General features: G+C 42.2%; 1 protein-coding gene across 2 annotated transcripts in view; it reads left to right on the top strand.

The window, feature by feature from the left end:
- tnksa (tankyrase, TRF1-interacting ankyrin-related ADP-ribose polymerase a) overlaps positions 1-23885 on the top strand; it is a 153965-nt gene that overhangs the window by 109349 nt on the left and 20731 nt on the right. For both annotated transcript variants that reach the window (XM_043719972.2, XM_043719981.2), the window contains 8 exons: positions 385-530; positions 2613-2778; positions 4768-4987; positions 9227-9336; positions 19737-19925; positions 20096-20333; positions 22098-22180; positions 23210-23330. In XM_043719972.2, the coding sequence (XP_043575907.2) occupies positions 385-530; positions 2613-2778; positions 4768-4987; positions 9227-9336; positions 19737-19925; positions 20096-20333; positions 22098-22180; positions 23210-23330 (1273 nt within the window). The remainder of the gene's footprint in view (positions 1-384; positions 531-2612; positions 2779-4767; positions 4988-9226; positions 9337-19736; positions 19926-20095; positions 20334-22097; positions 22181-23209; positions 23331-23885) is intronic.

A 23885-nucleotide genomic window follows, 5' to 3' on the forward strand; every position in this document is an offset into this window, starting at 1 on the left:
ATTTTAGGTTGATCAAAATAATGTTCTCTTTGCAATGATGCCCAGCTAATTTGCTCAGTTGCTTTACAAGCCATTCTCTTCTCATTATTATTGAAGCATCAAATATTAACACAAAAAGCAGGTCTCTTTCTCAATGTAATCTTGATTATTTTTGGTTGGGATTTATAACTGGAGTGTGTGAAAAAGCAAGCAACAGCATGGTCCTTCAATTGATTGAAACACTGGAATTTAGTGAGTAGCTTTCACTTTGTTCTGTCCAGTTTAGTGAAAGTAAAGCTACTCATTAAAGTCAAAATAGTTTCACATGATGGTTTTTTTTTTAAACAAGTAATTAATCAAAAATCAAATCATGTTTACTGATAAAGCGGTAATTTTATTTTAAAGCAATTGTGCACAACCCAGAATGTGAACTGCAGGGATCTGGAAGGACGGCACTCCACTCCATTACATTTTGCAGCAGGTTACAATCGGGTGGCTGTTGTGGAGTATCTCCTTCATCATGGAGCTGATGTACATGCCAAAGACAAAGGGTATGTGGGTGTACAGATTGGGATTTGGTTTGTTTCTCCTGACATTACCTTTTTATTTACCCTGCCACAGTTATTGGTTGCCACTACCCCACCACCTGTTGCCATTCCCAGCTCCTGCTTTCTGTCCCCTGCTCCTCACAACCCCACCCCACTGAACATTATCCCCCTTCCCCTCTCCAGCTGTTTGCAGATGCTCCCTGCTGCTGACATGCCTCCAGCCTCTTCTGCTAACTAATGTCTGCTTGCTGATGCTTCCTGCTGCCACTGCACGCCCGGCTGCAGTTGCTGACAGCCCTGCTGCCTTTGTTATTGTTGTAGTTGAACTATCAATTAATGTCAGTCTTACATGGATCAAGTCTTGTAATAAGTGCCCCATTGAAATGTAGCAAGGTATGTTAATTGTGTATGTTTGAAATTAAATGGACTTTCTTAGTTTTTGAGTAAAAATTCGAGATTTGTTGCAAACTCTTTAAACATCACCCTAGGAAAATCACTGCCCAGAAGGTGACTGCTTTAAAGTAGCTTGGGCTCTTGTCTAAGTAAAATGAATGTGTATAATGGAGGGAAATATACCATTTGTGGGAACTCAATTGAAGCTGGGCTCAAGTTGGAGTTTCATATTACAAAATAATTGAACAGCTGGGGGTAATCTTTTTAATTGAGAGATAGAGAAATATATGCATTGCTGAAATAAGATCAAAGGGCTCAATAAGTTTTAAGCTGCACATAATTTAATTCACAGTGAATGAATTGCCATAAGTATTGAGTCACACAGAACTAAACCATTTTCATGATCCTTGGATAGAGTTTATGAAGTAAGCTAAATAAACTATCCTGAAACTAGCTTTTCCCAAAAAGTTTCAGGTGAACTGTACAGTCAGAATTGAAATTCCTTACCTCCTTCAATGACTAAGTTAACTAGTTTGAGTCTAGATGTTGGCAAATGTAATATCCTTGACTTCAACATCTGTGGATAGGGAAAGAGAAAATCAGAGTGATCCTTTTTGCATCCCTTCAGAAATATCTGTCATAAGGATGTAGTCTGTCTGATGCTCTCCATGATCATTGTCTGAAAGGTGTCTCATTTGTTTCATGCCCACTTAAGTAGGTTCTTAATGCAATCAGTGTACTAAAAAGTAATCATGTTTTAAAAGCGAGGAAAGGGAAGATGGCAGCGAAGTGTTTTCTATTAATTTGTTGCATAAATGCCACATCACTTCATTTTTCTGCAGTTTTGACTACTGTCTAAAATGGGCAAATTTGTTTTTTTTTAGAAACTAAGTGCTATGGAATGAGTTGCTGTAGTCCTAAACACAGGTTACTGGAACTTATTGTGAGCTGTGTTTACATTGCTGCTTTAAGCAGTTGTGGGTGGGGAGCTGAGAGAAGATGACATGGCAGCAGAGGGTGTGTGAAGTGAGATTTGGCCAGTAATAGGTCGCTGATTGACTTGTGCAGTTATCGATTCCATAGTTCATCAGCCTGATGACAACAGTCTGATTGGTTCATCAGCAGATGACAGTGGCAGAAACTGGAGATGTCCAACTGGAGATGTGGGATCTGTCTCCATATCTGTCTGCAGCAAAGTAATCCAAGCCTGGAAACAGTCAGTTACTGTCTCCTGCTATTGGCTGTAAGATATTGCGAAACTGAACAATTAATATGTAAACTGCCTGTATCTTCAGCAAAATGCAGAAAATTTGGAAGGACAAAGAAACAAAGTGAATGTTACAAGTCCTTTATGACTCTTCTGAACTGCCAGATTTCCAGAGTCTGCAGTATTTTGCTTTTATGCCAACATTATTTTGTTTGTCTCTGCCTGTGTATGTGTGGGTGTTTTAAAAGGGGGTTAGATTTTAACTAGTAGAGCCATATGTTGGTGGTTCATAGCTGTTAACTTACGATTACAATTTCGCTTTGATACTAACGAGGAGTTCTTGTTAAATAGAGGAACCTAGTCAGTGTCGTTGAGTTATTATTGAGTTCAACAAAGCCTTGATAGAAATTTCCATATTCAGCTTTTAATTGAGTTTCATTTGTACAATTGTAGTGTTGTTTAAGTTTGAACTTTTCATCCTCCAGGGGTTTAGTGCCCTTGCACAATGCTTGTTCGTATGGACATTATGAAGTTGCAGAACTGCTGGTGAGGCATGGTGCATCAGTGAATGTTGCTGACCTATGGAAGTTCACACCTTTGCATGAAGCAGCAGCCAAAGGCAAATATGAGATTTGTAAACTGCTGTTAAAGGTATGTAGTTTTCAGTCTGGAAGATTTTGTAAAGGTTTGATCATTTTTATCAGAAGCACGTGAAGATGTTTGATGCTCTTTAACAGAATCCTACACCCCTCAATCTAATTATGATCATAACTTGAAACAGAGCAGAAAACAGAAATTGATGGAGAAACTCAGATTTGGCAGCAACTGTAGAGAGAAAACCGAACTAACATTTTGAGTCCAGCAACAATTCTTCAGAACTGTTTTATTTTGCAATCATAGTTATTCTGTTTATCCATGTCAAGAATTTAATATAGGTTTTTTAATCACTGAAGTTTTGAATTTAAGGTTAAAATAATAAAGGGAGCTCCTGTGGAAGGATTCCTTCAAATCACATGGTCATATATGCTTAATGCAAAGAATGGATTTTAAATTAAAATTGAGCTTTACGTTGTCAGTATTTGAAATTTGATAATGAAATTTTAATGTGCTTTATCAGACTTTAGGATTTGGTTGACTGTGTTTTGTTTACTGCACTGATTATAAGAGGGTTGAATGCAGAGGTTAAAAAGAAAATGTACAGCTGTTGAAGGTTCTGGTTAGATTTCATCTAGGTTATTGCATTCAGTTCTAGACACTAAGCCTTTACCAGAGTATTTGTCTTGGAAGCGGTGCATTGAATATTCACTCGAATGATACCAAGGTTAGAAGAATTAAACTATGTAGACCCATTTTGTAGTTGATTCTCTTATTCACGTGTAAAATTTGAGTTTTATGTCAAGAATATGAAGGTTATAGAATCAAGGAGGGTAAATGGAATTAAAATATGCATCAGTTGTAATCAATTTGAATCTTGGAATGGACTTGAGGGTTGAACAGCTGAACAAGCTGCTGTTCCTTAAGTTATCAAAATTCATTAAGAAGATGTCTTTATATAAATCTTTATTATTCAGGTTTCTATCTGAGGTGCCTGAGGTTATCCAAGGTGTTGAGAGGATGGATAAGAGTAACCTTTTCTTGTGGGGAAATCAGGACAATGAGCATAATATCAAAATATTTTGTTACCTTTTTTCATAGGTGTGGATGTCGCTGGCTAGGCCAGCATTTATTTCTCATTCCTAATTACCCTTGAAATTGTGGGCAGTTTTTTGAACCACTGCAGGGTGGTGCAAATGCTCCCACAGTACTGTTAGGAAAGGAGTTTCAGGATTTTGATCCAACAACAGTGAAAGAACAGCAATATAGTTCCAAGTCAGGATGGTGTGTGACTTAAAGAGGAACTTGTAGGTGGTGTTCTCCTGTGCCTGCTGCCCTTGACCTTCTATGTGGAGGAGTCTGCTAGTTTGGAGTGTGCTGCCAAAGTATCGCTGATATCCTGAATGGTGTAGAGTTTGTTGTTGACTAGGCCATGCACACCCAATCAAGTGGAGAATATTCCATCACACTACAGCCTTGTGTAATATAGATGGTGAGCATGCTCTGTGGAATCACCTCAGAATTCCCAGTCTCTGACTATATCTTGTAACCATTGGGTTTGTGTGGGTGGTCTAATTCATTTTTGGGTCAAAAGTAACCCCCAGGCTGTTGATGATTGGGGACGCCATGACATTAATGCCATTGAATGTTGAGGGGTGATGACTAGATTCATGCTTGTTGGCATAGCTTATAGCAAAGCATTCGTATGTGCAAATGTTATTAGAGCTTCTAGGGTAATATCAGAAAGTGCTGCTTCACACAGTAGTGAATAACTCCCCTTGAAATCTGTTGAGGTTGGTTTAACATTATCAATTTCAATTTTGAAACTTTGAGTTTTATATCGACTGGATGAAGGTTGTAGAATCAATGAGGGTAAATGGAATTAAAATATACATTAGTCATAAGCTGTTTGAATCTTGGAATGGATTTGAAGGTTGAGCAATCTACTGCTGTTTCTAAGTGTCATCAAAATTCATTAAGAATACATCTATTTTTAAAAAGAAGCTGATCAAAGTATATTATTGAGATTGCCTTAATTTTATTTAGCATGGAGCTGATCCAACAAAGAAGAATAGAGATGGGAACACACCTCTGGATCTTGTGAAAGAAGGAGACACAGATATTCAGGATTTACTTCGAGGCGATGCTGCTCTGCTCGATGCTGCTAAGAAAGGCTGCCTAGCCAGAGTTCAGAAACTGTGTACCCCAGAGAACATAAATTGCAGAGATACTCAAGGAAGGAACTCAACACCACTTCACCTTGCAGGTAAAACTTGGCCCAGATTTTGCCCTGTTATCGATCAGTGTTTTTATTAATCTTCTGTCCAGTTAATTGTACCTAAATTTCCTCCTCTTCTCACTGAAATTTGCACTGTTCCAATCCAGCAGAATTTTTGACTGTTATCGTAGTCTGGTTTACTCTTCCCATTTTCCGATTGTTCTCCAAAGTTCACTGCAGTTATTTCTCCCACTTCATTTATCGGAACTAAATCAATTTTGATGCTCTTTGAAGTTGATCAGTTGTTTACTGTTCAGGGATGATTATCTGAGGAAAATAAAAAAGCTGCCATGAAACTTTTTTTATGCAGCAGGTTAATTTAGAATATGTTCACGAAAGTTCAATTAAAGCAGATGCAAAGTAGACTTCAAAACAAAATATCTAAATATTTAAGAGGGAACAGTTCTGATCTATTGCAGAAGAGCAAGTGAGTGGGATTAATTGGACAACTTTCCTAAAAGAAAACTGACACAGGCATGATGCGCCAAATAGCCTCAGTTTTGATCTGTACAATTCTATGACATCAAACTAATGCCACAATTATGGGATATTGTAGAATTGTAATCTAAGCCTGGTGACTGGAAGAAAGTAGAAGGGAAAGTGCAGCAAGACCTGGTTATAGAGACTTGGTACCTTGCATTGAAGCTAACACTGTCTGACAGGAGAGGAATCTTCTAATTGACCAGATTCCCTCTGAAAATAGCAAAATTCCAAGCTTGCTTGATAGAGAACAATCTAACATTTTTTTAGAAATCACCTGCGATTTTAAGAGTGGACCTGCTCTTCTGGCATCAGTGTCCTGTTATGTCTAAGAATGTGTCTTTCAGGATGTGTTATAAAGGATCAAGCACTGAAAGTAAATACAGTAGAAATCTGTGCAAGTGCAAATAGACAGAGCGCATATTTGTTTTTGACATAGGGATCTCATGGCTCCCAAATTTAGCAACCTCCACTGACCTCCCGAACATCCCGTGGCAATCAGCTTTTCTCCCTTTATGGCCAGAAGTAAACATGCTCACAACCTGTATTGTCTGCATCAACCACGCGCAGTACAGGTGCAGTCCAACATGGCTTTGAGAATGTGCATGAGCTTAAAAACTTGAAATATTCCCAGAGAATGCAAGTACTCTCAACCTTGACTCATGGCTTTGCATTTGTTTGGCTGTGTCTTGTCTAGAGGCCAGAGGGTTCAATTCAACCTTAAATCAATCAGGTTTAAAAAGGAACCACAAATACGTGTAATACCTGTTGATATGGAAAACCAATAACCAACAGAATAAAAAAGGTATTCTACAATCTAAAGGGGATAAAGGTGAGCCACTTAAAGAAGGATATGGGCTAAATGCTGGCAAATGGGACCAGATTTATTTAAGATATTTCGTTGGCACGGACAATTTGGACTGAAGAGTCTGTTTCCATGCTGTACATCTCTATGACTCTTAAAAAGCAAACTAACAACCTAAATTCATATAAATAGTTACAGCATGGAGACGATTCAGAATAACTGAGAACTTCAGCTCTACTGTAGTCCAGCTCTAAAACAGGTTCACTTTTTGGACTCTAACCTCTGCACTGTATTGGATTTATGATATACCCAAATAGTTGTTGCGTTAGTTAATTCTGTGATTTTATTTTAATTTCCAAAGGTTGATATTGGGTACTACAGATTAAACTGCTGAAGTATTTCAGTTTGTGCAAAACGCTATATGAGTTGTATTTAATTTGTACATAATTTGGATTAAAAGTACATAATTTGCCTAATCTATTTCAGGTGGTTTAGTTGAAGCAATCTCAGATTGCCATAAACCTAAATCAAAATTGAAGCCTTCAGTAGAAAGGGGTTCTAGATTAGAGTGGTGCTGGAAAAGCACAGCAGTTCAGGCAGCATCCGAGGGGCAGGAAAATCGACGTTTCGGGCAAAAGCCCTTCAGGAATAGAGGCAGAGTGCCTGCAGCGTGGAGAGATAATGAGAGGAGGGTGGGGGTGGGGAGAAAGTAGCATAGAATACAATAGGTGAATGTGGGTGGGGATGGAGGTGATAAGTCAGGGAGGAGGGTGGAGTGGATAAGTGGAAAGGAAGATAGGCAGGTAGGACAGGTCATGGGGACAGTGCTGAGCTGGGGGAAGGGGAAATGAGGAAACTGGTGAAGTCCACAGTGATGCCCTGGGGTTGAAGTGGGGTTGGGGTTGAAGGGCATCAATGTGGACTTCACCAGTTTCCTCATTTCCCCTTCCACCACCTCACCCCAGCTCCAAACTTCCAGCTCAGCACTGTCCCCATGACTTGTCCTACCTGCTTATCTTCCCTTCTGCCTATCTTCCTTTCCACCTATCCACTCCACCCTCCTCCCTGACCTATCACCTCCATCCCCACCCCCATTCACCTATTGTACTCTATGCTACTTTCTCCCCACCCCTACCCATCTCTCATTTATCTCTCCACCCTACAGGCACTCTGCCTCTATTCCTGATGAAGGGCTTTTGCCCGAAACATCGATTTTTACTGCTCCTCGGATGCTGCCTGAACTGCTGTGCTTTTCCAGCATCACTCTAATCTAGAATCTAGTTTCCAGCAGCTGCAGTCCTTGGTTTTTACCTAGCCTTCAGTAGAAAGCAAACCTGGTTAAACTTAAAGTGCCATGATTCAGTGGTAGCACTCATGCTTCTGTGTCATAAAGATCATAAAATCAAGTTCCACTACAGAAATTTGAGCGCCTAATCAAAACTGACACTCCAGTGCTGAACTGAGGTGACTGCTGGAAGTGATATCTTTCAGAAGAAAAACATAACTGAACTTTATCTCTTTCCCCCTCAGATGAACATAAAATATCCCATGATGTTATTCAACAATGAGTTAGGATATTGTTACTTCATTGGTGTTTCTGGGACGTTATTGCTTGAGCATTGATGTTTCCTATTACGATAGTGGTTACACTTGATTGCTTATCAAGTCTCTTGGGGTACACTAATGCCAAGAAAGAACGGAATTGAATTGAATTTATTGTCACCATGTGCCGAGGCACAGTAAAAAGCTTTGTCTTGCGAGCAACACAAGCAGAACACATAGTTAAGTAGCATAGATAGGTAAATAATAAGTAACAGTGGCAAAAACAAAAGCACAAGTACAGACAAATGCTAAGAGTTTGAGAGTCCATTCAGTATTCTAACAACAGTAGGGTAGAAACTATTTCAAAACCAGCTGGTGCGTGTGTTCAGGCTTCTGTACCTTTTCCCCGATGGTAGAGGTTGTAGAAAAACATTGCCAGAGTGGGATGGATTTTTAAGAATGCTGGCGGCCTTTCCTTGACAGCTATAGATTCTATAGATTGGCCTTTGTGATTGTTCAGGCCGAGTTCACTACTCTCTGTAACAGTCTCTGATATTGAATGGTACAGTTACCATACCAGGTAGTGATACATCCAGACAGAATGCTCTCAATGGCACACCTATAAAAGTTGAGAAGGGTATTTGCTGTCATGCCACATTTCCTCAGCTGCCTGAGGAAGAAGAGACATTGTTGGGCCTTTGTAACCAGTGCATCCACATAAAGAGTCCAAGAAAGCTTGTTGTGGATGACCACTCCCAGGAACTTGACACTCTCCACTCGTTCCACCACTGTGCTGTTAATGAGTAAGGGGGCATGAGTAACATCCCGCCGAAAGTCAATAAGTTCCTTGGTTTTGCCGACATTGAGAGCTAGGTTGTTCTCAGTGCGCCATTTTCCCAGGTCTCCCTCCTCTTGTCTGTAGTCTGTTTCGTCGCCATCTGAGATTCAACTGACATCAGTGAACTTGTAAATGCCATTAGTCTGGTATTTGGCGATGCAGTCATGAGTATACATAAACGACACTATAAATTCAAATGAATTTCTTTATAAAATATGTATTGGCAACAGATGATTAAACAAATCATTCCTTTTCAATGATTTGAAGTGGAGCTTCTGGTGATGTTGAAAGAGTCTTATGTGGCAATCACCTGACGATAAATCACAATTCAGCTACTGTGGCCACCTCTCATTTTCACAGCCCCAAAGCACCATGAAAGAATAGACAGTTCATGATTTTGCATCTTATGTTGATGTATTAATATATTGTCCATAGGTGTTCTTCTGATCAGGAAGTTCCTAAAATAGCTAGTTCTGTAAAATGTAGCACAAGGACTAGCCCATAATTGGCTGGTAAAATATGTATACCTTACCATTTTTAATTATTCTGTCTTATTTCTCAGCTGGCTACAATAACCTTGAAGTTGCTGATTATCTTCTCGAGCATGGTGCAGATGTTAACGCACAAGATAAAGGAGGCTTGATTCCTCTTCATAATGCAGCATCCTATGGGGTAAGAAAATGCTGAATTATCACTTGCCACTAAACTCCATGAGCTCCTTTTTCCAGTGTTATGAGTCCTCAAGAGAAGCCAATACCTATACCAATCGGTAGTTGACACTCAGTCTCACTGGCTCTTGGAGCTCAATTATTATCTGGGAGTGTAGAGAGATTTCTAACTTTTTTTAAATTGGCCCACAACTGTTTCTTTCTCCCTTCTTCTCTAATTAGAAAATTGCCTGACTGGCCTTGCCATCTTCTCGCCTCCCCTGCTCAGCCTTGCCTCCTTCCCCTCTCCCGTCTGGCCTTTATCCCCCTCCCACTGTCATGGTTGACCATGCCTTTTAAGAATGACTAGGAAACGCAGAGGAATCCTCAAGATGAGAAACCTTTATTTGCAAACAAAAGCTCTGACCATCAGAGAAGTCACCCTGATTGTCCACAAGTGGCGAGACTACTCTATTGTTTTTCTAAAAGCCATGCCCTATCCCTATTTACGTTAGTATAATCAATTGCACTAAGCCTACATTATATCCCCTTAACCAATCAGACTCTGCCACAGTTGTCTTCTGGATTGCTGCAGTCCATCATGGTCATCTTCCTTCACCTTTTGTCACCTGATAGGCCGCAGTCATGCAAGACTGACACAAGCACACAAACCAGACCTTACACTTATGCAACATCCCAGCATGTAGGGGAGATTTCGTACAATATACTCAGCCTTACTTTGTAGTTATATACTCATGTTTACCATATATTCCCCCCTTTGAGACCCATTGGTTATGGGTTTCAGAGAAAGAACACAATGAGGCCAGACCTTCACAAACCAATTCATGTAGTTGCAGTCCCGAAAGTGGGCAGAAAAAGTTTAGAAGTTCAATTCTCAGAGGGTTCTTCCTTTATCCCTGCAGTAACCAGGCCAAAGACCCATCCCTCAATGTCAGAACAGGAAAAAAGACCGAGAAACCTTCACAAACTAAATTTAAGGACAAAATGAGACAGGGAAAAAAATAGTTAGCCATATCCCCACAAGCCGTCTGCACTTCAGTGGACAGCAGATCATAATAATAGAGCGTTGGAACCTTCTCTGTTATGGGAGATGGCTCAGAACAGATCGGCACGATGAGTTGCTTTGCAGCAATGCGTACTAAAAAAGACTTAACGAGAGGTAAAGCACAGCATAGCACCATGGCAAGAACCAGTAACATAATAGCAGCAATGATTCCAATCTTGGCAAACCAAGCTCCCCATCCTCCCAAAACACTGTCTTACCAGTCAAAAAAACTGATGACCAGACCCTGCATTTGTCTTAAGCTGTCTTCTCAGATTTCTCAGACTTGTCCATTGCCTTAGTAAACGACCCCTCCAGACTAGTATTATTAGGTATGAAGGTACAGCAATGTTCCCCAAACATTACACAGATACCGCCTTTCTCAGTTAACAACTAGTCCAAGGCCTGCCTATTTTGCCATGCCATTTAGCTGGTTGCATCCACTTGCTCTCAAATGCTGAGGGGACATCATCGGTGTAATTAGTAAATCTCTCCTGGTTATAGTAAATATAATTAATCCATTCAGCATTCCTGCTAACACCAATGGCAGGGATAAGTGCTTCCCACCTGCAGCAATCTCGTTTCTGGCCTTGAACTCATTAGCGATGCCTCTTTGCTGCCCCATACTGTCAATGCGGATCACCGGGTCAGGGACATAATCTCTCCTATGGTGACGCAGTGTCCATTGAAGTGGTGTGTCAAACTGAGCCTTTGGGGAGGTAACAATTTCCTGTAGTAGCATCACTCGGGTGCAGGTTCCTCCTCATTCCAGGGGAAGTGTTGGCCTCAATCCTCTTTCCATGCCACACAACCATCAAGTGTCTGCCAACAGGATAAGCTGGGCATCCACTGCACAATCTGGGGTTGAGACACCTGCAACAGGCACTACGCTGGGTATGACATGTCCGGGTGCATCTTCCCACAGAGTGAACAACCAGGATGTTACCACGTCATGTGAAACACTCAAAGCCCAAATGGTGACAGAGGGCAAGGGCCTCTATTGATAACATATGATTGTCTTTGAAGGTAGACCAAGGAGTACTGTAATTACATTTTCGGATGAGTTCACTTTGATCATTTTGGGGAGATATCTGGTACAATATACATCAATAGGGCGTATTGCTAGTACCGTTGAGGTAACACGTGTTCTTTATGTTGCAGCGTTTTCCTCTGCAAGGTGTAATCTCATTAGGGCATTGCCTATCACATTGACTGCTGTAAACCTCTCGCCGTTGTAAACATGTAGAGGAATTATAGGGGACAGAAACAACATGACGTACTGGCTTGTCCTTAGCACACAGGTAGCAGTCCCTTCTTGCTGCCAAGACAGCCATGTAATTTGCCCATTTATGCTCAGTAGCCATGAGAGGGAAGTGAGATGCATACTCCTGACTTGTTTAGGATGATCTTTTAGGTGCTGAGAGGCCTTGGTACTGCCAGGTCAGATCTGCCAAGTCTACACAGGGGTAGACAGGTGTGGTACCAGAAAAAGGAGCGTCAGTGGGCGCCTTCAACTCAGCACTAGCCACACCGTCAGGAGAAAGGCCGCCTCCCACAACCTCATTGTCTGCAGCTCCTAAGATATCCGCGTCACTGCAGATCACACCTACGAACTGAGCTGTCCCTTCACTCCCATTTACCTCCAATCCAGCATCAACAAGTGCCTGTGGAACAGCTCTGGTGCAGTGATTACAATGATATCATGTGGATCGCTCCTGCACGTACTGCTGTAGGTGACGCCTTGGTGACCATGAAGGGTCCTTCCTTCCTTGGTTCGTTCCATTTTGTCAGAACATTCGAATGTATACCTGGTCGCCAGGCTGGATGGGTCCCTCCTTCCAATCAGCCACCAGCTACTTCTGTTTTTCCCGTGTGTGGATAGACTTATGCATCATATTTAGTTGTTGCTCAGATTACCTAAGTTCTACCGTTAATTGTTCTAAACTAGGTCCTTCATAAGGATTCCTCCACCTGGGTGCTGGCATGGGCCTGCTGGTGAGCATTTCATGTTGGATCAAACTTGTTATGTGATTACCTTGCACACAGCAACTCATTAAAGCCAACAGCAGTGCATCAATCCAATTTAACTGAGTGCTTGCGTAAATTTTATTCCGTTTGGCTTTCAAAGTCTCGTTAATCCTTTCCACCATGCGTTGTGATTGGGGATGATACGTGCATCCAAATCTCTGTTTGATCCTCAAAGCTTGCGGTACCAATTTAACAACTTTTTCAATAAAAGCTGACCCATTAACCGAGCTGATTTCTGACGGTATGCCAAATCATGGAATGACTTCATTTGTTAAAAATTTCACAACCATTCCAGCACCTGAGTCTTTAGAGTGTGTTGCCTCTGCCCATCTACTAAATCTATCAATCACCACCAACAGAAATCTTTTTCCTCTCACCGTCTTTATCATGTCCACATAGTCAATTAGCAAATGTTTAAACAATCCTTTGAGTACTGGTATGTGACCTGTAGAGGTCAATATTCCCTTTCTAACATTATTCTGAGTCCATACCCCTCATTGTGACAGGATGTAATTCATTGAAGCTTATAGGTAAGGTGACCAAAACCTGTCGTTTATATCTTCCTTATGACTTCCCCCGTCTTGCACAATGATCCAAGCCATGTACCTCTGAATGAGAACAGTTAACAGAGGGATAGGCGCAACCCACAAATTTTCATCCATGCTCCACAGGCCGCCCTGGTCTCGCCTGGCTCCTCTTTGTCTGTGGTCAGTGCCATAATCTGTTGGCAATGCTGTATGGGGTCACCATTGCTTTTCTTGAAGCTTCTTTGCTTCCAAACGGCTCCAAAGAGGTGGCATATTCCATGGGCATAGCCCGAATCCATATAGACATCTGCTTTCTCACCTTCCATCAACTCACGCTGCCGTCAGGGCTTTAATCTCTGCTAATTGGGCTGAATAGGGTTGCGGACAAGCCTCCAGTTTAATTGTCTTAAACTGAGACTGTTTCTGTTGCACAACCAAGAATCCTGCATGATTTCCATCATAGTCCCTGTAGCATCAGCCATCTACGAATAAAACCTTTTTATTCCCATGGGCTTGCAGGTCAGATTGTAAATCCAACCTCAGTTTAGCAAACATCTTAACCTCCCTTACACAAACATGGGGATCGTCATCATCCTTCAGTGGGACACATCTCTGTATAGCTATGTCCAGAAAAGTCAGTAACAGCCGATGTCCTGGTCGGTGTTAAAACAAATTGGCCTTTATCCAACAGCTCTGCTACCTTGTGGTGTGAATACAGAACTACAGGATAACCCATTGTTATGGAGGATGCTTTCTCTTACTCATAATGTGCTGCTGCCACTCCCTGGTAGCAAGGAGGATATCCCTGAGCCACATTGTCCAGTTTGGAACTCTAATATGCAAGCAGCTGCTTTGCCTTTCCCACGCCTGTCTCCTGCATGGCTATTGGACAGAGGTGAAAAACCTTTCGTAATTGGGCAAGGCTAAAGCTGGAACCGACTACAGTGCCTGCTTAAGGGTGTTGAAAGCCATCTCAGCTTCCTCATCCCAGCGCAGAACACTCTTTTAAGTTTGTATGTCCAGCCTCCTTCATGATTTTCCATAGGGGTGCCATAATTTCAGCATATTCCCCAAACCAGTTCGAACAGAATCCTGCTATTCCCAAAAATGCCATCTGCCCTATTGTCACTGGTGTGGGGGCTCTAGCTAACCCCTTGATCTGATCTGGCGCTATCAACTTAGTGCCTTTTGATATCGCCCTGCCCAAATACTCAACCTGCTGTTTGTAGAATTGCAGCTTTCTCCTTGAGACCATGTGACCTCCATGTGATAACGTTTCTAGCAGAAAAATAATATCCGCTCGCATTGCTCCTGACTGTCAAGCAGACCAGCAGATCGTCAACATACTGGATTAAGGTACTGTCCAATGAGACCCCTTCAAAGTCTGCCTTCAACACTTGAGTAAACACCTGCAGTGAGTGCTTAAATCCCACGGCATTCTAGTGTAAGTGTATTGAGTACCTCTATAAGTAAATGCAAACAAATAGCCGCAGTGATCCACCAGTGGAATACTGAAAAAAGCAGAACATAAATCAATCACTGAAAACCAAGCAGCTTCAGGTGGTACATTGGTCCACAGCATATGCAGGTTTGGAACTACTGTCGGCCAGTTTTCCACAACCTCATTCACTGCTCTCAGATCATGCACAAGTCTCCATTTAGATCTATCTGCTTTTAGCACAGGCAACAGTAGAGTGTTACAAGGACTGGTCATTTCTCTGAGTGTCCCTGCGTCAAGCAGGCCCTGTATCGTTGACGCTATTCCTTCCTCTGTTTCTGGTTTTAGGGGATACTACGGGCATCTAGGTGGAATCGCCCCCTACTTCAACCGTATTTCTACTGGACTTGCTGATTTAACTTTTCCCACATCTGTGTCATGTTGTGACCATAAAGCAGTTGGCAATGCATCCAACCTTTGATCCAAATGGTGACTACCTTCACTAAGTATCACCGGTATATCTCGTTGAGGAGTCAGCTTGACTTCCTTTGGGTTCCCCACCATCTCTGTACGTGCTGCTATCCTAACATAGTCGCTATTTCCAGATATCCTTACCCCTGGAGTCACCACCTGGCAGTCACTAACTGTTCCTGCTTGTTTTACCATGGGTCCCAAGTCCTAAGACTGGTGCCCCCTCATTTACTAACATAGTCATATGGGGCACGGCACCTGGTACACTATACCATTTATCCAAAAAATTGTTTTTTTTTTGTACAAGGCTGCTCTAACTGACTGCCTATTATTATAGCTTTGCTCATTAAGTGTTGCTGGGTGGCAACCTCACAGTGCCATTGCCTTTCCAGCACTTCATTCTGAGTTTCGTCAGATATTACTGTGCAATACAGTTCAGATTTGGGTGGTCTAGCCTTAGGTCGTGCAGCCAGAATGTCTTCCTTCCATTTTCCCCAAATGTACCAATCTATGTCTCCTATCCAATACACATTAGCACGTCTAGCTTCATACATTCTCAACTGGGTACTTGCTCTTTCAACACTTAAGCCTTCTCGGGTACATTCCAATTTCAAGTTTTAGCAAAGCGTCCCTGCCCAGCAAATTAATCGACGTACCCTTGAACGCTAGTACTGGCAGGACGATTTCTTTGCTTCCCGTTTTTAAACTGACTGGAACTGTAAGTCGTGCTAACTGCAGTTTTGCTGAGAACCCTGTAGTTTTAATAAATTTTCCTGACGTGGGAAGGTGAGAGTCATGTTGCGGTTGAATGCCGATGTGTATAGCTCCAATTTCAATTAGTGGCACCAACTGTCCCTGTAGGCTAACCTGTACAATAGGTTCCTGCTCAGCCTCCCGTATCACCTGTGGGTACAGTCCCTTCCCACTTGGCACCCCTAGCACGACCCATAAGGGTTCGCAGGCCCTTGAGCCATAAAAGGTGGATTTTCTTCGTGCATTTGTCCTTGCTGGAACGGAGCAGACTAGGACCTGTTAGGACAGTCCCATCTCAAGTAGCCTGGTTGGTTGCACCCCAACATCCTGCTTCCGGCCCTTTCTGTGCCTGATTCCTCATTAAACCCCTTTGACCCCTACCTCTTTGACCCCTTCCCTGGGGGCCCCAGTTCTGTTTTGCCTGTTGTCTCATTTTATTTTGCCCTTGATACAACATCTGTGGAAAAGCTCCACCAAAGACATTCCCCATTGGCATGGGGTTTTCTGGCCCTTGCCGGGCAGCCTAATGGGGTCCTCCCTGGGTTGGCATTTTGTTAATTTCAGTGATGACTATTGAATCAGTTGTCATTGGCAACATTGTTTTGCCTTTTTCTCTCTCTCTCTGTGTTCCTCGAGCTACATCTGTGCCGGCTTTCTCTGTGCAGTCTCCTGTTGGTTGGCCAGTTTCTTTTTGTCTCTCTGGTATTTTTCGACAGCATGAACTACATGGTCTCTGAATTCTTGGTGGGTAATTGACGTCAGACCTATCATCACCTCCAGTCCCGACTTGAGGGAGCATAGCATCAACAATGGCCATCCGGAGCATTGTGGTCAGCAGCTGGTTACCTTCCACGTCCCGTTCCGTTTTGAACCTCCACTTTTTTTTAGGTGGTTTTCTAAATAGGCAGCTGGGTTTTCAGTGAGGTAAAAACAATGACTGCAGATGCTGGAAACCAGATTCTGGATCAGTGGTGCTGGAAGAGCACAGCAATTCAGGCAGCATCCGAGGACAGGCAAAATCGGATGCTGCCTGAATTGCTGTGCTCTTCCAGCACCACTGATCCAGAAGCTGGGTTTTCAGTGTCTCTCAGTGGATCCCCTATCAGAGCCTTGGGATCATTTTTAGGTGGTAGCAGTCTCTGAGAGCCTGCCAGACCCTCTGTCTCACTCGGTCAAACTCAGCACCACCAATCCTTGGATTGTCCACTACATTCTTCAAACCAGCTTGATCCGTTATCGCGCTCAACTTTGGGAGTCCTGTCACCTTTACCAGCAGTGCCTTCAGATCACCTGTGGCCAACAATCGTTCTGTGGTTTTGTCTTCAAAGGCTCTAATCCACTTAGCTGCACCCTCATGTATACTAGGCAATGAATTTCTCAGCCCCTCCATATCCTGGGTTTCCCAGGGAACATATTGTGACTGCTCCCCCCCCCCCACCCTTTTTATGAGCAAAGACAGCATTCTTTTTGCACGTGGATGCTCTTTCTCCCTGCTATCATCCTCATCCATTTCATCTCCAACTCATCCCATCCGTCCCCTGCTGGTCCCAGTCGGGCCCTCCTCTGTGCACACTATTCTACTCCCTTTCACCCCTTCCATTGGTCACTTTCCCTCTGACCCCGTTCACTACTCCTTTTACAGTTTAGAAACGTTTCGTGCTATTTTTGTTCTTGTACTGTCCGCAGTACAACCCCTTCACTTCATCCCTTCTCTGGTTCAGTGTGTCTTTCTCATCGTCGTCCTCAACCCATGCAATTTCTCCTTGTATTTCCGTGGTTCTCTTTATCAAAGGACATTGCTTTGTGTTTTCTGTATTTGAGTAGGGATGGGTATGTCTAGCTTCTGCAAGTTCGGGTACAAAGGAAGTTTGTCTTCCTGATCTTCAGTTTTCACAGGCTGCTTTTGCTGTTCTTTGGCAGCCTACCTGGTCACTACAGGTGCCTGGTATGTTTTTCAGTTTTTCTCCCTTTTGTCTGAAAAGTTTTAATATTTCTGCCTCCTGTTCTCTTTTCAGATTTATCTTTTGATTTGTGATTTTTAATTAATCCCTCCATCTCATCTCTCATTTATATCAAAGGTACCTTCTTTTGGTCATTTGGTTGATAAGGTCTTAGTTCTTTTTTCACAATTCTTGGAGATTCTCACGGTCATTTTTTGATACTGGGAATTTTTTACTCAATATTCAACTGCAGTTCCTTTACACATCCTGACGTATATTTCAGTCCAACTACGCATTGTCTCTGTTCTCGCAGCTCTTTCTCCATTGTCTTACAAGTCTGGTAGCGTTTTGTCAATAATTATTCATATTCCCCAACTCTACAACTTGTATTCGTCTCTTATCAAACTTTCAGTCCCTAAACTTCCTTGGTTTCAACGAATTAATAAGGACAATCTATCTTCATTCATTCTGCCTATGCAGACCCCTATTTAGGGCAGTATCCGCAGAACTCCCTATCCTGCCCAAGCAGACCCCTACTATTCTAGGGCGGGGCTTCTATTTTACCTCAGTCGTTCCTGAGACAGTATTTACGAGGACTTTTTCCTGCCCTTTCCATTCAGCCCCTTGTTACCTGCCAGGTGATATCCACGGCGACTTACCAACACCATGTAGAATTTTATTTCGGACAATTTCTAATTTCTATTCCCACTTACCCTACTGCGCAGTTACCTTGACCAATCCTCTGAGTCTCCCCACATTTCAATTTATTATCAGAATTCTTGGATCTTGGATCGGAAAGACCCTCCTTCAGCTTTCCTGCACTTCTGCGTCCCCGAGGACCTCCCTACTCAACAAAATCTAGTCTGAGTTGACAGCAAAACGCTTACCTCTTTTAGTGGGTGGGCCACCCTTATTCTGTCAGGCCTGGGAGAATCCCCGATGGACCGGGAAGCACTCACAGGCTGCCACCCCTTTTGGATAGGTCTTTTTCCAATCCTGCCGACTCGGCCAATTTTGTCGTGGTTGACCACGCCTTTTGCGAGTGACCAGGAGCCACAGAGGATTCTCGAGATGAGAAACCTTTATTTGCAAACAAAAGCTCTGACCATTAGAGATGTCATCCCTGATTGCCCCCAAGTGGCAAAACTACTCTATTGTTTGTTTTTCTAAATGCCATGCCCTAACCCCATTACATTAGCATAATTGCACTAAGCCTACATTATATCCCCTTAACCAATCAGACTCTGCCACAATTTTCTTCTGGATTGCTACAGTCCATCACGTTGTGCTGTGGTCATCTTTCTTCACCTTTTTTGTCACCTGATAGGCGCAGTCATGCGAGGCTGATTCAAGTATGCAAACCAGACCTTACACTTACACAACATGCCAGCATGTAGGGGAGATTTCATACAATACACTCACTCTTACTTTGTAGTTATATACTCATATTTACCATACCACCTCCCCATCCCACCTGGCCTCACCTCACTCTCCAGCCTTGGCGCTCTTTCCCCCCCAATGCGTTCCTGGCTTCACCTGACTCTTCTCTTTGCTATTGCCTGTAAGCCAGAAATCAGTCTGTGCAAGTGGTTCTGATGGATGCAGAACTAATCACAGTATCAAAGGCAAACAATTTAGGTTTGAGATGAGGTGAAATTCTTCATTCAGATTTTTGAATCTTTGGAATGCTCTGTCCCAGAGGGTTCGGAAAGCTCAGTCATTAAGTACTTTTAAGACAGAAGTTGCAAGGATTTCTAGTTATTGATAACATTAAGGGTTATGGGTTTAGTGCAGGAATATGGCGTTGAAATAGATAGACGATCAGCCTTGACTTGAGAATGGTGAAACAGCCTGTGCAGCTGAATGGCTTTCTCCTGCTCCTGGGTTCTATGTCCAGCTGCTGTCTGCGCTAACCAACCTCAGCCACCAGATGGAGTCTTGAGGTAAGTTTTTATTGAAGCATTGTCTGATGCACTTTGTTTTGTAAATTATTTCAGCTAAGAACGCACTGCTCTATATATACAGTACGGTATCTCAATTTTGACTTTGCCTTTTCAGGGTGACAAGTCAAAAGGAGCCCATTGACTCTTGTGGAAGTCATGCTTCACTTAAAATTGCTTCACTTAAGATTGCAATTTTCATGAATGCAGTCACAACTTGTAAGTGCAGAGTTACATTTGAGTCCTTGATTTGCTTTCCTTTCAGCATGTGGATATTGCAGCCCTTCTGATCAAATACAACACCTGTGTCAACGCAACTGACAAATGGGCCTTCACTCCATTGCATGAAGCAGCACAGAAAGGAAGGACACAACTCTGTGCTCTGCTACTGGCTCATGGGGCAGACCCTACCATGAAGAACCAGGAAGGCCAGACTCCTTTGGATTTGGCTACAGTATGTTCAAAATTCAAAGCAGTGACAAATATTTAATTTACATTTTGCTCGTGTGTGTTTATGATGCATAATGAGCTGTGAGAGTTAGCAGTTAATATTTTAAAGTTTTTAGTGTATTTAAAATTTCTCAGGGTGAAAACATATAAATGTTCTTGTTTTTCTTATTTCAGGCTGATGATATCAGGGCCTTGCTTATTGATGCTATGCCACCCGAAGCCCTTCCTAGTTGTTATAAACCTCAGGCAACTGTTGTTAGTGCAGCAGTGATCTCTCCAGCCTCGACTCCCTCTTGTTTGTCTGCTGCTAGTAGTGTAGATAACCTGACTGGCCCACTCGCAGAGCTAGCTGTTAATGGTGCCTCCGGTGCAGCTGATGGAGCTACAGGCAATGAAAGAAAAGAAGGGGAAGGTAGGTTGACTGAAAATTGATAACCATTAAAAACAAAATTCTGCAGCTGCTAGAGATGTGAAATCTAAACAAATGTGCTGGAGAAACACACCTGGTCAGGCAGCATCTGTGGAGTGAGGAACAGAGTTAACATGTTGTGTTCACATTGACTCTTCAAAAGTTGAAGAAGGCTGGAAAATTGATAGTATAATGCCTTTGATAAAAGTGCAATGCAGATCGATTTGAACAGAAGGTAAGGTAGCCCAGGTGAAAAGCAGGTGTCAATAGCAGAAAATAGGTTTGCTGTCAGCAGAGCTGACCTGTGTAAATAAGAACCTTGGGGGGTGTGGGTGTAATCAAAGTGGAAGAACATTGTTCACAGCTTGAAGTTGTTGAACCCCTGTCACCCTCTGGAGACTAAAGTACCTAAGTGGAAAATGTAGTGCTGTTCATCAAACTTGTTAGTCTTCACTGGAGCACTGCAGCAAGCCTAGGGCAAAAATGTTAGTACGAGGCAAGATGGTGTGTTGAAATGGCAAGTAGCTCAATGATTGAGTCATTCTTATGGGCAGAAGAGGTATTTCACAAAGCAGTCAGCAAGTCTGCCAGTGAAGAGGCAACTGCATTCTGAGCAGCAATTACAAAAGAGCAGCAATTACAAAAGAAAGAAGGAAAAGTAAATTGCCACTTTACCTGGAAGATGTGTTTTCGGCCTTGGGGAGGGAGCTGGTAAAAGGATAAGTTTTAAAAATTGTATGAGGAATACGGTGTGTTTGGGGGACTGAGGAAGGTGGCTGAAGAAGTGTTAGAAATGATAGAGGAGTTGACTAGGCTGTCATGGAGAGAAAGTGCCTGCAGAATACTTGTAGGGCAAGGGAACACGTGATTTGATTTGATTTATTGTCACGTGTACCTGAGTACAGTGAAAAGCTTTGTTTGCAAGCAGTACAGGCAGATCATGGTAAGCAAGAACATACAGATCATAAGGTTAAAAAAACTTTGACAGAATGAGAACTTGCATTTAAACGTGTAGAGCGGTTATAAGAAATGTTAGAGTTAAATCTGCTGTAGGGAGCTCATAAGGAGTCACCCGTGTCCGACCATCTTGAATCTGAGATATGTTTGGGAGAGGGATCCTGGTTTGAGATGACAGTCAATCTTGAATGCAGAGATTAGAGGGGTGAAGGTTAGGAAAAGGGGAGCCCAGGAGGAAAAGTAGCAGGTAAGGGCAGAAATGGTGGGAATGATTCTGATATGGCTGAGGGCCATCAGTCACAGTGGTGAGGAATCCTGGTTGAGGAATCTGTTCCAATGATGCCCCCTTCCACAGGGGAGATTCCGACATAGGTTTCCGACATAGACACGTGCAGTCCATGTGTAGACGTAACCTAGAGTGTTGTAAAAAAGACAGTTCTAGGATTTTGATCTAGCAAAAGTGAAGAGCCATCTGTATAATTCCCCATCAGCTGGGCTTGAAGGGGACTTTCACGTCCTGGTGTTCCCAAGCATCCATAATCATCATCCTTGAGATAGTAAAGGTCTTGGGCTTGTTGAGATGTTTGTAAAAGGATTCCATAGCATAAGTGGGAAGCAAATAATGGGAATTCTGATGCCCTGACTAATGTTATCATATTGCTGTTTTGCTGTTTGTTCAATTACACGTGAAGTGCATTAGTGTAGTGTGAAGCTTTGATAACACGTTATAATAATGTGGATCGTTTTTTTTCTTGTGCATTTAATATTCATTCATTTAATCTGATATTGAAACATAAATATTTTTTGCAGTTACTGTGCTTGACATGAACATAAATCAGTTCCTTAAAAGTCTAGGCTTGGAACACTTGCGGGATATATTTGAAAGGGAACAGGTAAGTGAAAATAAAACAGAAATTTTGGGAATGCTGAGGTCAGGCAGCATCTGTGGAGATAAAAAAAACTAATGGTCAGCTTAGTGATCTTCCAGCAAAATGGGAAAAGTTAGATTTAATCAGTTTTAAGCAAGTACAGAGCCAGAAAAACAAAGGGTTGGAATATGGAGAGCAAGGGAATGGTATTTAATGTGTTGAAAGGCAGGAGAGATTGAATGACAAAAGGCATGATGGTGAAAGGCAAGGGAGGTAATCGTGGATCAAGTTTGAAAAAACAAAATTTGGATCTCAGGGAGGTTTACATGTTGTAGAATCGTCACCAGATATCGCCTAAAAAAAAAATGGGAGCAGAGGCTAAGATCTGAACTTGTTTCTGTATTGAGTTCGTAAGATGATGAGCTTAAATTCAGTTTTATTAGAAGAATGTAGAAGATTGAACAAGAGCAAAGAACAATACAGCACAGAAACAGGCCCTTTGGCCCACCAAGACTTGGGCCTTATTCCTAGTCCTTATTTGGACCTGTGAATTATTGCCCATACGCAGTTTCTGTCCGTCTGTTTGTCTCTGTTCATGTATTTATCAAGATAGATCTTCAACATTGGAGGAGTTAGTGGTGCAGAGATTTCAGAAGAGAAGGGACAGGATACCTGGGGTCATCTATACTAAAGAGGTGTTCCTCAAAGTGAATATTCAATCTGTATTTGGTCCGTTTCCCCCAGGAGCAGTGCATCTCCTGCACTTACACAGGAAGGTGTAGTGGGAAGAGGGACGGTTATTGAGTAAATAAGGAGTGAACTATGATGATGCAGAAGTATTTACTGAGAGAGGAAGATGTGAAAATCTGCCTTTTCAAGAGTAGTTTTATTTGTCATTTCTACCATATACAACTGATAGAGTAAAAACAAAACAGCATTCCTCCAGGACCAAGGTGCTACATGGACAATACAAACTACACAGTCAACTTTTTTAAAACTTTGAAAAGCCATTTTTTCAGCTCCAGGATTTGACAATATGCTGAAATTTTTCAGATCACGTTGGATGTGCTTGCAGACATGGGACATGAAGAGCTGAAAGAAATTGGAATTAATGCCTATGGGCACCGTCACAAATTAATCAAGGGTGTTGAACGGCTGCTTGGGGGACAGCAAGGTGAATTGATTTACTTTGTTGGCTTATTCGAAGTTGGAAGCTACAGTATTTTCATGTGACTGCTGATCATAATTTCAAAATTGCCTAAGCTTTAATTCAAGAATCCTAAGTCTATTAATCTGAAAGCATTCTGACTAATTGTGTAATACCTTCTCGCATAAGAATTACTTAACTCTTCTGAAATTTCAAGTCTTCCAAAATTTAAGTTCATTGGTTTAGCCTGTTTCTATCAGGTTTTCTTTCAGTCGTCTCTTGCAAGTTGGCTATATTTTAGCGTTAATCACATAAAACAAAATCAGCAGGTCACAATGCTGCCACATTGTACAATGTTATGTTCGTAGCATGAAGAATTGGTGAAACCGTGATGAGTGTACTGTGTAACTTTTGTCATTTTATTTGAGGAGCATATTTGCATAGGAAGCAATTCAGAGAGCGTTCACTAGCTTTACTCCTGGGATAACAGGGTAGACTTCTGACAAAACGTTGTGGTAGTTAGACCTACATTGATTTGGTTTTAGAAGAATGAGAGATGATCTCATTGAAACATGAGGTTCT

The sequence above is a fragment of the Chiloscyllium plagiosum genome, unplaced genomic scaffold, assembly GCF_037043375.1.
Source record: "Chiloscyllium plagiosum isolate Xiang-an unplaced genomic scaffold, Cpla_swu_hap1 HiC_scaffold_2, whole genome shotgun sequence".
In the NCBI taxonomy this organism is placed as follows: domain Eukaryota; kingdom Metazoa; phylum Chordata; class Chondrichthyes; order Orectolobiformes; family Hemiscylliidae; genus Chiloscyllium; species Chiloscyllium plagiosum.